The sequence below is a fragment of the Phacochoerus africanus genome, chromosome 3 (assembly GCF_016906955.1).
Source record: "Phacochoerus africanus isolate WHEZ1 chromosome 3, ROS_Pafr_v1, whole genome shotgun sequence".
Lineage (NCBI taxonomy): Eukaryota > Metazoa > Chordata > Mammalia > Artiodactyla > Suidae > Phacochoerus > Phacochoerus africanus.
The window spans coordinates 58,860,907-58,876,362 of NC_062546.1; the positions used below are offsets into that span (position 1 = coordinate 58,860,907).

General features: G+C 39.1%; 1 protein-coding gene across 3 annotated transcripts in view; it reads right to left on the reverse strand.

The window, feature by feature from the left end:
• Positions 1-13,528, reverse strand: part of MICU3 (mitochondrial calcium uptake family member 3) — a 105,578-nt gene extending 92,050 nt beyond the window's left edge. For all 3 annotated transcript variants that reach the window (XM_047771886.1, XM_047771885.1, XM_047771884.1), the window contains exon 1: positions 13,115-13,528. In XM_047771886.1, coding sequence (XP_047627842.1) covers positions 13,115-13,504 — 390 coding nt within the window. In that variant the 5' untranslated portion in view covers positions 13,505-13,528. The remainder of the gene's footprint in view (positions 1-13,114) is intronic.
• Between the last annotated feature and the right edge of the window lie 1,928 nt (positions 13,529-15,456).

Below are 15,456 nucleotides of genomic sequence, written 5' to 3' on the forward strand. Positions count from 1 at the left end.
ACTAGAACCTGGTGCTGTGAGTGGATCAACAGTTATACAACTGAGCCTCCACCAAGTTTTCCAGGTTAGGGAGCTGACCCATCTGTCCCCCAGCATATCCCTACCTTGTTTTCCAAAGGAATTAAACTCCCTTGGGAGTCACTGTGCTCACCTATAATTAAGAAAGCACAGCTGCAGATACTTGAATTATACCATATATTTAAGAATGCCACTTTCTCTGTAGATTCTGAGAATCTAAGTAAAGTCCTGAACATATGCCAAAATATGGAAAAGACGTTTCTAGAATTTCTCTATCAGCCTGTAATCAAACAATACACCCTTACAATCTGAGCAACTTCTACTCTTATAAGTCTGACATTTAGACAATCCCACTTTGGTTCATTTTTCCGTATCCTTCCAATTTTCACCATTCTACTGAAGATCAATGTTCAACCGGATCTATAGCTTTAGTCGTGGTCCAAATGCTGTTACATGAAGGGTGTGGGTAGAAGGCCAAAAACTATTCTTCTATAATTTGCCAGCAAAGGCAGGAACCTTGAGAAGTTTGCCTCCTTGCTTAGAGTTTTATAAAAAGTTTAAAATAACTACCATAATAATTCAGGATAAGTTCTAGATTTTAATTACTTTGTGATACATAATGTGCAATATTTTTGATAATTAAATATTTATCTCTTTCCAGGATGGGATTAAGACGGTGGAATAGAAGGACTGGAGTTCAACTTCTCTCCTAAAAACAACAAAATTCACAACTAAAGACTGAGCATTCTTCACCCAAATGAACTGGAAACTTTAAAAAAGATATCCTACTCCAAAAGAAAATGAAGAGGACACATCAAGAGGTAGGAGGGGAGATTTTGTGATATAAACAACCCCATACCTCCTGGGTGGGAAGCCCCACAGACTGGAAACTAACTGGTTCACAGAGACTCACCTACAGGAGTCAGAGTCCTGAGCCCCACATCAAACCCTCACGTGTGGCGATCTGCCACTGGGAGAAAGAGCCCCTGGAGCATCTGGCATTGAAGGCCAGTGGGGCTTGTGCACAGGAGCTCCACAGGACTGGGGGAAACGGAGACCCCATTCTTAAAAGGCACACACAGACTTTCAAGTGCACTGGATCCCAGGGCAGAGCAAGGTCTCCATAGGAATCTGGGTCAAGCCTGACTGCAGTTCTTGGAGGACATCCTGAGAAAACAGGGGTGAATATGGCTTGTTGTGAGGGACATTGAAGGCAAAGCTCTCAGGAATATTCAGCAGCAGTGCCTTTCTCTGGAGGTGGCCATTTTGGGAAAATCTGGCCCCACCTCTGTCAGTCAGTGCTGAGAAGCCCCAGGGCAAACAACAATCCAGGTGGGATCACAGCCCCGCCCCTCAATAAACAGGCTACCTAAAGAGCCCTCAGGCACACAGCTGCCTCTAATCCCATCCAGAGGCTAAGCCCCACCCACCAGAGGGATTAGAATCGGCTCCACCTACCAGTGGGCAGACATCAGCCCCTCCCATCAGGAAGCCTACAGCAAGCCCTCATACTGATTCCAGCCACAAGGGGGGCAGACACCAGAAGTAAGAGAGGCTACAGCTCCATTATCTATGAGAAAGTCACCACACCAAAAACCTATACAAATGAAAAGACAGAGAACTATAACTCAGATGAGGGAGAAACAAAAAACCCCAGAAAATCAGCTAAGTGTTCAGGAGACTCTCAGCCTCCAGGAAAAAGACTTTAGACTGTTGATGCTGAAGATGATGCAAGACACTGGAAATAAACTGGAGGCAAAGATGGATAACTTACAGGAAACACTGACCAAAGAGATACAAGAGAGAAAACTTCAACAAGAAGAGATGCAAAATACAATAACCAAAATAAAAAATGCACTAGAAGCAGCCAACAGAAGAATACAGGAGGCAGAAAAATGAATAAGTGAGGTGGAGGACAGATTAGTGGAAATTACGGATGCAGAACAGAAAAGAAAAAAAAGACTGAAAACAAATGAAGAGAGTCTCAGGGAACTCTGTGACCATGTTAAACACACCAACATCCATATTATAGGGGTGCCAGAAGGACAAGGGAGAGAGAAGGGGACAGAAAAAATATTCCAAGAGATAACAGCCAAAAACTTCCCTCACATGGGAAAGGAACCACTCACTCAAATCCAGGAAGCACAACGAGAACCATATAAAATAAACCCAAGGAGGAAGACACCGAGACACATATTAATCAAACTGACCAAAATTAAAGACAAAGAGAAAATCTTGAAAGCAGCTAGGGAAAAGAAACAAGTAACATACAAGGGAACCCCAATAAGGTTATCAGCAGATTTTTCTGCAGGCCAGAAGGGAGTGGCATGATATACTTAACGTGATGAAAGGAAAAAACCTCCAACCAAAATTACTCTACCCAGCAAGGCTCTCATTCAGATTTGAAGGAGACATCAAAACCTTCACAGATAAGCAAAAGCTGAGAGAATTCAGCAACACTAAACCAGCTTTACAACAAATACTAAAGGAACTACTATAGGCAGAAAAGAACAAGAGAAGGAAAGAAAAAAGAGCAACAAAAACAAATCCAAAGCAATTAATATAATGGCAATAAGAACATACATATCAATAATTACCTTAAATGTGAATGGACTAAACGCCCCAACCAAAAGACATAGACTGGCTGAATGGATACAAAAACAAGACCCATACATATGCTGTCTTCAAGAGACCCACTTCACTTCTAGGGACACATACGAATTGAAAATGAGAGGATGGGAGTTCCCGTCTTGGCTCAGTGGTTAACGAATCCGACTAGGAACCATGAGGTTGCGGGTTCGGTCCCTGCCCTTGCTCAGTGGGTTAACGATCCGGCGTTGCCGTGAGCTGTGGTGTAGGTTGCAGATGTGGCTCGGATCCCGCGTTGCTGTGACTCTGGCGTAGGCCAGGGGCTACAGCTCTGATTGGACCCCTAGCCTGGGAACCTCCATATGCCGTGGGAGCGGCCCAAAGAAATAGCAAAAAGGCCAAAAAAAAAAAGAAAAATAAAGAAAATGAGAGGATGGAAGAAAATATTTCATGCAAATGGGGATCAAAAGAAAGCTGGAGCAGCAATACTTATATCAGACAAAATAGACTTTAAAATGAAGAATATTTTAAGGGACAAAGAAGGACATTACATAATGATCAAACGATCAATCCAAGAAGAAGATATAATAATTTTAAATATCTATGCACCCAACATAGGTTCACCACAATATATAGTGCAACTGCTAACAACCTTAAAAGGACAAATCGACAATAACACAATAATAGTGGTGGACTTTAACACCCCACTTACAGCAATGGACAGATAAACCAGACAGAAAATCAATAAGGAAACACAGGCCCTGAATGATAATTAAGTATTTAGTTCACAATAGTGCTTTTGCCTAGGAAAATTTAGAATATTAGATCAAAGTATGAAGGAGAGATTTTAACCTTACTCCCCAAATAGGACTTTGATTAGGTCTGTGTTATAAAAGACTTGAATCAACACTCTTACATGACTTGATAATGATAATCAGGTAATCACCAGGGCTGGCAGATCAGAGGAGAGCATGATGGGCATATGTGAGACAGGACGTCTGCACAGTACTGGACCAAAGGGTTACTAGGTTCTTTACTAGGAGGACATAAAATCCTTATGTGACCCATTCATCTGGATAGAAAGCAGTCTGGAGGAAGCAAGAAGTTTTGGAGGAAGCCAGGTGACAACAAAAATGGGGAGAGGAGGAAGAGTATGAGTCATACTCACCCTAGTCCAAAAGTTGTGTACTATTGTCCTTAGGATGCTATCATTGAGCCTGATGACAGTAATTATCTCAAAATCTTTCTTAATCTCCCAAGAACAAGAGTGAATGCTTGTATGTATATGGAAAATAACAAACTATATCCCACCTTAGATTAGTAAGAATAAATGTAAAGTGGTTGGAAGAAGTTTAAATAATCCTATTTGAAGAGAATCAATTTTAACAGGTTGGAGCTAGCTTAAACTGGACCTAAACTAGGAGATCCTTTCTGACCTGATGTGAAGCCTGTTAGGAAAAATCTACTGTGAATTGTTGAAAGCAATTTGAATAATCCATTATATCCCTTCCAGGGAAGGGGATAATCCAAATCGCTCCCCTAGTCAATATTTACAGTATCAACTGGATAGATATCATCCTCATTAGAAGCAGGAAAAATGGAACTGTTTGAAATTCCTTTATATACACTCTCTGTATACTTAATTCTGGAGATGGAGTTGAGTATTAAAAATGTTAAACAGTGAGCTAGTGAATAGAAAAAAAAAATCACAGAAAACATGGATTCTACTTTTTCCAATTTGGAAAAATAACTCTTTAATGAGTATACCCTTACTATGCTAATCAATCAAATGAAACAGCACTAAAGTTTCATATTTTACTTAGCTTAAGTGATCTATAAATACATCAAAAAATAGAGGAGTAAAGGGTTAAAGAGGAAGATGAAGAAAATAATTTATTTAGAAAAACTGCTACTTTGTATACAAATGACTCGGCATTTTCTTTAATTCTAGATAATGCCATAAATAATATACTCAATTTTTTAAAACACATTTTTCTCCAACACAAGAGTGTTTACACAAAATAAAGCTGCTCAAATTCTCAGTGTTTGGAACAATACTTATAAGAAATCAGTGAAAATTAATATTCTCTAGTTTAAACTTGCCCAAGTTTAAACAAAAAGAAAAAAATCTAGTGTACTGGAAGTTTCCTGTGAAAGTTAAATATCACATCATAGGTTTAAAAAAAAAAGTACTAATCAGATTATATTACTAATGTTTAAACACCTAAAAAAGAGAGATAACATAAACAAGAATTAGAAGAGCAAAAGTTATGACCATGTAAAAATATTCATTGAAAAACTACATTTCATGAGCAAGTTAAAAATTCATTTCATCATTTAAAAACTCACATTTAAACTTGCAAATACTAAACATGAGCATATTAAAAGGCTTCATGGTTTTCTAGGGTTTCTTTAAAAGTGGCTATTTCAATCTTCTGCTCTCCCCCAAACTCTGTCATGGTTACTCTACAAATTTTTATTATCTTGTTTCCAGAAGATGACATCACCTTCCATTTCATAAGGAAAAGAAAAGCCATCAGGCATGAAGTCCTTCGACTACCTGCCATGAAACACGTACACTCTCTGCCTCCTCCTATTTCACTGGAAATGGCATGACTCCTATCATCTAAGATTCAACTCTTCCCCTGTTCTTTAACTTTGAGCCCCCATCTTCACCTTGATCCTTGGCAAATCAATTATCCTCTCTTTCCTTTGGGTTTAGTATTCCTTTTCTTGCCTTCTGTAATTAAATTATATTCAAGGGTAACTCATTTAAAAAAAATCAGTTCTACGTCCCTTGAGCTACTGCCCTCTCTCTTCCTCTTCATGGCTAAATTCATGAAAGGGTTATCAACACCCCATCTTGTCCACCTCCACTTTTCTTTACTTTTACTCTCAACTTACCCAACTTTAATCTGATTTCCACCTTCAGGATCACTCATGACCTCCTTATTGCTAAAACCATCGAACCATTCCCATTTCACTTCCCCTGGTAGCATTTACTCTGACTGACTACATCTTAAGTCTTTTGTCAGCTTCTCTGACTCTCCTGGCTTTCTTTAATCTGTATGGATTTTACTGCTTAGTTTTCTGCAGAGTCTCACTTCTCTGTGAGTCTTTTAAATCACTAATGCCCACCAGGGCTCTCTCCTCAAGTGCTTTTCTCTTGTTCTACATATTCTGAACAATGTCATCCATTCTTAGGACCTTTAACACCTGATAACTCTCAAATCTACATCTATAGGACAGATTTCTCTTCTGAGCTTCTGACCTATGTATCCAACTGGAAACTTCCCTTCAGCTGCCCAAAGAGACTTTTATCCACTGTGGCAAGTTAAAAACCCATCATCTATGTCCACTATCCCAAACTTTTTTTTTTTCCTCCTAAGGACCTAGTCTCAGTGAATTGCTATGCAACCCCACCCAAGCTGCCTAAGACAAAAACTTGAATAATCACCCTCAACTCTTCCATCTCACTCATCCCTAAAATCCAATCAACTGCCAGTCCTGTTGATCCCACCTCCTGAATCTCTCCAATCTGGCACTTGCTGTTTTCCTAGCAAAGATATAACCATATCTTGTCTAAAGAAATATTATCATTTAAAAAAACACTTGACATGTATTTTCAAATGAAAGAATATGGAGAACCATATCCTCTAACAATCTCTTCTAAGAAGCAACAGCATCTTACCTGGCCTCCTGCTTTTCAGCATTGCATCCTTCCCTCAACTTCCCCATCCAGCCAAAGTGATATTCCTAAAACGTAAATGTGATGACATCACCTTTATGGCTAACAATCTGTCAATACTTCATTATCACTCTTCAGATAAAGTTCAAATTCTTTAACAGGCCTTAGAAAATTCTGTACTATCTGCTTCCTGGTTACCTTCTAGCCTAAAGTCTGATCACTCTTTGCAGCAAATTCTTTATGATACATCCACAGTGACACTTCAGTTCTGGGAATACACAATGCCTGTTTCACACATGCTTTTTCCTCCACCTAAAATACATTTTTTCACCCCCCTACTTCACTTTCTACCTAATAATTCCTACTCATCCTTCAAGCCTCAATTTAGATGTTACTTCCTCCAGGAAGCCTCATACAAAGTCCCAAGTCTGGGTTGTATGTCCTTCCTGCGTGATCCAAAGGTATACTCGATTTTCCCCAACACAGCACTTTACCAAGTTACATTATAATTATCCTGTATTCTCACTAGACTGTAAACTACAAAAGGACATGGATTTTATTTCATCCACATTTCAATAAATATTCCTTGAATAAAGTATTCAAGTATTCATGAATAAATGAATCAGTGAATAGCTGAATGGATAAATGTATTGTTTCTAAATGTGACATGATCTGGAAATCTTGATTTTATGGCTATGAAAATGAAAGAAACTGACACATAAGTCTTTTAAAACATTAATCATTTGGATAGAATCGCATACTCTAACATAAAGGATCTTCTGTAATACTTTCCCAGGACCAGAAAAGATAATACTCTTTAGCACATTAAGGGCCATTAACATAACACACATTATTTAATACAGAAAGAAGTGGAGAGGAAAGGGGTTAAAGGAGCCATATGTGGTCAGATATTCTATAATGACAGCAACTAAGCAACTTTTGAAAACTGGTATGGGACTGAGTGGTAACAAGTTAGACATATAATTTTACATGTGTATCTTAAAATAAAGACATCAAATCATTTGATACTAAAAGACTAAAAACTCCAAAAAGAACCAATCAGTTGTCTTCTCAAGCTTAGAATGAGAGAGGAAAACAAAAATGTATGCACTCCGCTATCTCATGAAATTGTATTTAGTTACTAAAGTCACACCCACTATTAATGTTATGACTCAGTGTGCAATCATGAGTCTTCATAGAGAAAACAATGAGGTAATACATCTATTATTCTACCTTGTCTTAGGGTGTTTAGATGATCTCAATCTCTAAATGCAAATTTGCATGGGTGAGATGACTTCGTAAAAAAAAGATTTCTAAAGAACTATGATAAAAATACTATAATTTATTTTTAGATTTAGAATTCATTCATTTGGTCATTAAAGAATTTATTAAAATCTTATGAGAGAAAATCCTTATATGGGGGATGAATGAAGTCCCCCTCAAAGACACTTCAAAATTTTAGGGTTAATATAATTGTTAATGATTCCACCAAATATTTTCTTTAACTTTTAGGTAGAAAATGGCATCTATTTATCATAAATTCTTAAAGGCAAATTATATATTTCATAAGAGAGCAGCTACATTTTTACTTTACTTAGTACTCATAAACAGTCCAGCCCAAAATTATATAAGAATTATTTGTGAGAATTAATTAGGGTGTTACATTAGGCTTAAATACTATTTATCTGAATCCCAATTCAAAATACAATTCAGTGTTTTTAATTTCTTTTTTTAACTGGAGCCTACACAGACCAAGGCGGAAAAAAAAAGTTATACGCCTTCAAACTCATTTCTGAGCATTATTTGACAATTTCCAAGGCCTGGTAGAGAATGACAGGTAGGACTTTTTAAAAAATTTTAAGTTCAAGGACATGGTAGTTTCATTTCTTTTTCTTTTTCTCTTTCTTTTGTGTGTGTGTGTGTCTTTTTAGTGCCGCACCAGCAGCATATGGAAGTTCCCAGGCTAGGGGTCAAATCAGAGCTATAGCTGCAGGCCTACACCACAGCCATAGCAACACAGGATCTGAGCTGCGTCTGTGAACTACACCACAGCTCACAGCAATGCTGGATCTTTCACCCACTGAGTGAGGCCAGGGATCAAATCCACATCCTCATGGTTACTAGTTGGGTTTGTTACTGCTTACAAACGGGACGGGAACTCCAAGGTAGCTTCACTGCTTGATTCCAAACAGTGGATAAATTATTGAATCTTAATAAAAGGACATCATAAAATTTTGTGCCTATCTTTCATTGCAACCCAGACAAAATGTCCATGTATTTCTACAACTCCTGGTTTGGTGTAACTAGAAAGAGGTAATTCTTTTTCTAAATCCCATCCAAATTTTATTCCATGATTTACTTAGGGAAAAAAAAAAAAAAACTATATTATATGTGGGTCCATAACATGATCAGGCCACTAGAAGGGATGCAGGTAGAATCTGGTGGATGTCATAAGGTAACCAGGAAACCAAAAAAGGGGATCACCTAGTTTCTTTCCTATTCAACAAGGTTACTCTACACAGAATTAACCTATCTTCAACTTCATACCTATGTGACTTCCCTCATTCAATGAAAAGTTAAGACTCTTCACCCTAGCCTGGGAATTTCCATATGCCATGAGTGCAGCTCTAAAAAGAAAAAAAAAAAAATTAAGACTCCTCGATATTTACACATCTAACAAATTCTTTCACTATTCTGGACAAGAAAAAGCATAATCTCAAGTCCCAAAATGTGCTGCCTTAAAGGTTGGAAAAGTTTTCAGTAAAAGTAAAAATTGCATGATTACTGGCAATCATTACAGAAATACACAAAAGAGATAAAAACATTGTTCTTTTTTCCACTTGAGAGTAAAACTAAATTGATTAAAGCTTCTTAAGATGAACAAATCATAAAATAGATCATGCATTCTGTATAATATGTAAAATACTGGATGAAATCATGCTAAGTCATCTAGTAGATTTTTAAAATTCTGAAACTGAAACAAAAAGGCAGTTCTAGAACAAAATTTTTTCCACTAATAAAAATAATGCTTTAAGGTTAAAACAGTAGGGTTCTAAACAGAATCTTGTCCACAGCTCTTTATAATATTAATAAAGTTCAAGTCCGTGTTTACTGAAAAAATCTGGCAAACCAAATTTGCACAATTAAAATAAATACAGTGTCACATGATTCGGTCTCCCAAAGCCTGGAATTTTGACCTTGACTGAAGTCTTCCCAATTCTAATGCTATAAATAACTACTTTAGCTGAACAAAATAACAAACTATTAATTTCACAGAATGTAGTTGTGGCTTTCCAATACATATGTCCCATGCAAATATTTGGCATGGTCTTTTCATTTGACGAATATTTACTGTGTCTACCAGGGCTAGGCTCCATACTCAGCAATGAATATAGAAAAGTGATCAAGACCAGCCCTTTAAAATGCTAAGACAAGCAGAGAAGACAGATAATTAACAAATAACTGCAACAAGTCATCATCTGGGAGCATAGGATAAGCAGGGGTATTTTAAAAATCTATAGAGTCTGGGAGGGCCTTCTGGAGGAAGTTCAGAGGCAATGTCCTTAAAACAAAAACCTTCAAGGCTATGGTAACAACCGTATGCCTGTAGGTTACCACTGTTCATTCTCATCAATTATATTACATAATAGTGGTTATTACACAGAGGTTAATTTATATGCTAGGTTTATGTTCAGTATAAAATGCTGCTTAAAAGAGGCTTTATAAATCAAAGGTTCTTAGTTATAGATTTAAACATCAAAAGGAATCACTTCTGCCACTTCAGGGAAATCAAATAAGCATAATAAATGAAGTGGCAACACAGGTTTAAAATATTTCTGACAAATGGCAGATTGACCTCATGTGTTTCTTTCAACCTCTTCCTCCCCTAACCACATTAAAATCACAATAAAGGAAAAATTTTAAAGGTGCAAATCCAAGAGAACTAAAAAGGAAAAAAGGAGGAGAGACTAAAACACCCAAGAGAATTCATCAAATTTTTATAAAGTTGAAGAGCCAGAGGAGTGGTAACTGACTTAGGGGAGCTGAGGCACTAGCTGAATACTGTGGAGGAGGAGACCAAGTAGAACTAAGCTGATTTTCAGCAAAGACCCTAGAAAGGATGAGACCTAGGGAACAGAGGTTGCTGTGGAAGCAGAGTGCATGGTGGGGCTAAAAAGGGAGAATTAGGTAATAGTATATAAGGACATCATTGGACACTCCTCCAGGACATATGCTCTTAGACATGTGTGCACCTGTGCCCAAATCCAGATGACTACTGCTCCTCCCTTCTCACCTATTTTTTGAGGAAGCTCGTTGACACCAGAAAAGAAGACATAAAATAATGACTTTTGGATGCCACTCTAATGAAAAGCCCAGATCAACAAATGAGAAGCCATGCTCATGTACAAAGGGCTTCTGAGTGGCTCCCAAATAGAGATAGGAAACAACCACAAATAAGAGACAAAAACCTCCAAAATGAGAGAGCTCAGAAAATCAAACAGGAAAAAAACAAACTGGAAGAATTATCTTCCAGTTACTTATTTTCCAGAGTTAAAAACTGGAATTATCTTAAGGCATATTAGATAATTTTTTTAAAAAAACCTATAATTAATATCCTTATAATAGAAAGAGAAATTTAGCAGCCATAAAACAAAATAGAATGCTGTAACACATGAATATCAGGGACTACAAAATAGTTCTTTGTATCACAAAATTAGGATAGCTGAGACAAAACATTTAATGGGAAGGCCGGATGGTAAAGTCAAGGATATCTCATATGAAAACTAAAAGATTAAAAAGTTGAAATTTAAGGGAGATTAGAATTTGAATTAGACTAGGTTCTGTCAGAAGGTGTAAATTCAGACTAATAGAGGTTTCAGGAAAAGAAAACAGAGATGAGGAAATTGTCCAAGAAATGATACAAGAAAAGTACAGAGAACTTTCAGATGTGAATTTCCATCTTAAAAAGGAGGTTCAAGTAAATGGCACAACAAATGAAAAAAAAGTCCACGCTAAACCTGATTACCATGAAATTTTCAAACACCAGGGATAAAAAGATTATAAAAATTTTCACATGGGTGGAGGGAGTAAAATACAAAAGGAATAATGATCAGGATGTATGACTGGAGACCTGACAAGGGTAAGACAGGACTTTAGTATTATTTAATTTTTAAAACAATGTAAAGGAATTTTTATAAACACTAAGCAATAATAAGGTAAGTAAATAAATAACAGACAATAAGTAAATGAATGAATAAACTAAATTTACTGAATGCTCACTACATGCTAGTGGGTGCCGTTCTAACTCCTTTAAATATATTAACTCATTTAACTCTCATAACTCTATAAGGAAGACACTATTAACCTCATTTTACAGGTGGGGAAACAGGCATTGAGAGATTAATGATACAACCAGGAAGTGGTAGAGCCAGTGTCTTCAATTTCTGAGTGTGGTCTTTCAAAAACTGCATGATACTGTCTTTCAATGTTAGAAGTAAAATTAATTTTGAAAAGGAAAAAAAAAAAAAAACCATCTGAAAGTTCCCTACCTGCCTAATCTGTTTCCAGATAACTACAGCTGATTCAAAGTTCTAACTTTGTCAATCAGGACACAAGCTTAAGGTATGTGTGCGGGGGAATGAAGATTAAGGGCATCTGCTAGTATTTTAAGTATTCATTGAATAAAAATAATTTATGCTATATTTGTGATTTGCTGCTAGAAGGTTCATAAAATGGAATCTCCTCCACCAAAAGAACTGATGCATTTACATAAGATCACCACTGTGTATTTGAGCAAATAAGGATATGTAAATTTCATTAATGTTAAAGGCAGAATAGCTGCCTCTTTTCCAAATTATTGTCATCTAAGCCCTTCACATTCTTCCTGTCTTGCAAGAAAAATTTCCCTAGATGATTTCCTAGTCAGACATGACTATTTATTAAATATACCAATATGACAAAAACTTGGTGCACCTTTACTCACTCTTGCCTTACACTCATCTTTACATATACTGATAGTATACGTATACTACATAATGCTTCACCATTTACATCTGAAGTTCCTCTGGAGGAGTTAGCTTCATTCAGTTTCCTACTTTTGCTGTTCTATCCATCTTCTCACTCGTTCCTACTTAAGAGTATCTGGCTTGGGCGAGTGGGGGTGGGTGGGGGGGTTGGGTAGATACTCTTTTTTGAGGAAATTTTTTTCTTTCCCAATCTGGTGACATCTTCATTCACTATTTCTGACCTACGATAAGGAGGCTACACAGTCTTGGCATTTCCTCTCTCGGACTAATAAACTTCCATACAGTAACATCGTGGCTTCTGAGACCAGACCACTCCCTCGGTGCACTGTCACTGCACTGGACCTCGATCATTTGCTGCTCCCGGCCCAAGAGAGTCCTTTCTCTCACATATGCAGCCGTCCACTTTTTGCCTGTCTTGACCTTGATTTCTTCTGGGTCGCTTTTTTGTTTTGTTCTGTCTTAGATATGGGTTTTAGTTGAAAAGTGGTGGATTCGGCAACCTTTAAGGTCCTGATGTGATGCATCAAGACATATGATGCATCATGTATGTTTTCCCCAACATCTCAGTTAACAGAACTGGGCTGCTGGCCTAGGAGGTTTCGGTCTTGCTCACAGGACGTCCCCATCTGCGATAACCTCCAACGTCCGGTTTCACAGTGGCCCACAGTCTCAAACGCGCCCTGCACAGATGTCACACCGTCCCTCCCAGCGCTCAGGTGTAATACCTGGCGGCCCTACCCCAGGGAGTCTACCTGCGGGCCGGCCCGGCGCGCGCACGCGCTCACGCACATACCGTCTCCTTGGCAGCCGCGACAGGGATGGAAAGCAGCCCCCGGCCGCGAGACAGGTCCTGGGGCTCTGTGGCCGCGCTCTCTGAGGGGAGCCAGGGGCCCGGCGCCCGCGCGGACTCGGCCCTGGGGTCCCCATACAGCTGGTAGCACACGAGGCCCACCAGACCCCCACCAGCCGCGGCCGCGATGCTCAGTTCCCCCCAGCGCCGCCGCCGTCTCCATGCCGCCTCAGACACAGCCCCCTCCTCCTCCTCCCGGCAGGAGAAGGGCCGGCCGGGAGGGCCTGGGGCTACCCCCGCAGGCCGCCCCCATGGCGCAGGGAAGGGCTGGTGAGGCGAGGGAGCAGGCGGGAGCCGGGGCGGCGGCCACAGGAGCCTCCGCAGCGCAGCCATAGCGGGAGCTGCCCGCACCGAGCTAGGAGGGGGCGGGCGTGGGAGTGGAGGGGGGCCCAAAACCTCGCGAGAAGTCGGTGCGCGGAGGTTGCCTGCCGTCCGAGAGCGACCCCTACAATTGCGCGGCCTAGGGTCCTCTCCTCGCGGCCTTCAGCTCGGGGCACTGGGGGGGGTCTTCGCTGAGGAAAGCCTGGGGAGGAGGGGGCGCAACCCGCTGCTCCTCGGCTCCGCATTCCCAGCCGGCCGCCGCAGTCATAAATAACCCCGCCAGCCTCAGGAGGCACCTGACTGCGCCAGAATCCAACACCGTAGGCGACAGCCAGGTCGCCAGAGCTGAGCCGAGCCCTCGGGTGCGGGGGTGTGTGTGTGTGGTGGGGGGGGTGCAGAGGTATCCGGGCGCCCCTCTGCTAATTTGGCGTTTCTCCTCTGCTTTGCTGGATGGTCTCAAATCATCCGTAGCGCCCTTCTAAGAAAGTCACATCCCCAAATGGTATCCTGATCTTCCGATACAGGGCTGTGAATAATTTCCAATTGTATCTTCAGATGTATACATATAAAAATTTGGTTCAAGTCATAAAGATAACACATTATCGAAAGGATTTTTTGACTACGACAGCTTCTGGATTTTTGATTGGGGAAGACTAATGCTGTTATTTTAAGTTACTGTTAATATTTTTTTAATTACCATACTGTAAAATAGAACTGTCTTGAAAGTTATCCTTACTGGGGGTGGGGGTGATATAAAATAAATAATTGATAAGTGTACTTGTGATCTTTATTTTTGTTACCACTGTGCTTTGTTGCTACATTTTATGAGAAAGTATATATGATATTCCTATCAGTTTCCTACCCCCAAACCCCAGTTTTGGTAACTTAACTAGCTTTGGGCTTTATATTCTGGAGTGCTTCCAGGAGTCCTTAAAATATGCTGGGTCTAGGGTTGTGCACAACTAAATTTAGTAGTCTCAATTGAGCCACAGTCACAAGGGATTAGATCCCGGCAATTCTTAGGAGGACTAAAGGCTTTCAGAAGCAATTGATAAGAGGTTTTCTTGGCCCAGACCCTGTTATTCCCATTCGTCACTAACCCCTTGCTCATAAGTAATCTATCAGCTACACCTCAGTTACATTTGGTTTTAATATAGGTTAATGGAATGTTCCTTTCTTAAAGCCACTAAAAGTGATAAACAGGAAAGCCCTCTGTAAGGTACGAACAAAAAATGTCTATTTTAGGGTGCCAACTCTGTATTTCTTTTACTTTCACCCTAGTAGTTCCTTGTCTTATCACCAAGATTCCTTCCATTTCTGAATTCTGGAAAATTTTAGTATTCCCACAGAAGCATTTATTCTCTGGATACATAACACAGTCTGACATTGTTTATTTTGAGCTGAATACAATTTCGGGATTTCCTCACAAATTTCCAACATGGCCTAATATCAGAATGTTTGAACACACTGATGAATCTTTATTAGTTGCATGTTAAAAGTTATGTAGCTGTAAAGAGAGTTAAGGAGGGATTACTGATAAGGAAAATGACAGAATTTCTCCATTTAAGATGACTTTAGATATCTCTATGTATATATATATGTATATATGGACATGCATATATATCTATATAAATATATAGATATAAATTTTCTCTCTAGTTAAAAAATTAACGAAGCTCTTGCAGGCCATTCTTTGACTAGAAACCAAGTTCTGCTGTGAGAGGTGCTGGGTTTAGGTTTGTCAAGTACACAGAAAGCTTTGGACAAAAGGTCTCCCTAATTATAACTTTCCTCAGTACCTCTCCCCTAAAAGCTAAATTCCACTAAGAATAGTTACTGTTTTCTTCTCACTTTTGATGCTTTGTAACTATAGCTACATAAAAATAACTTGCTTCCTTTATTACTTGTATATTTTTTTAGTTTAATTCTCAAAAAGAAATTATTTTCAAAAAAGAATGATATTT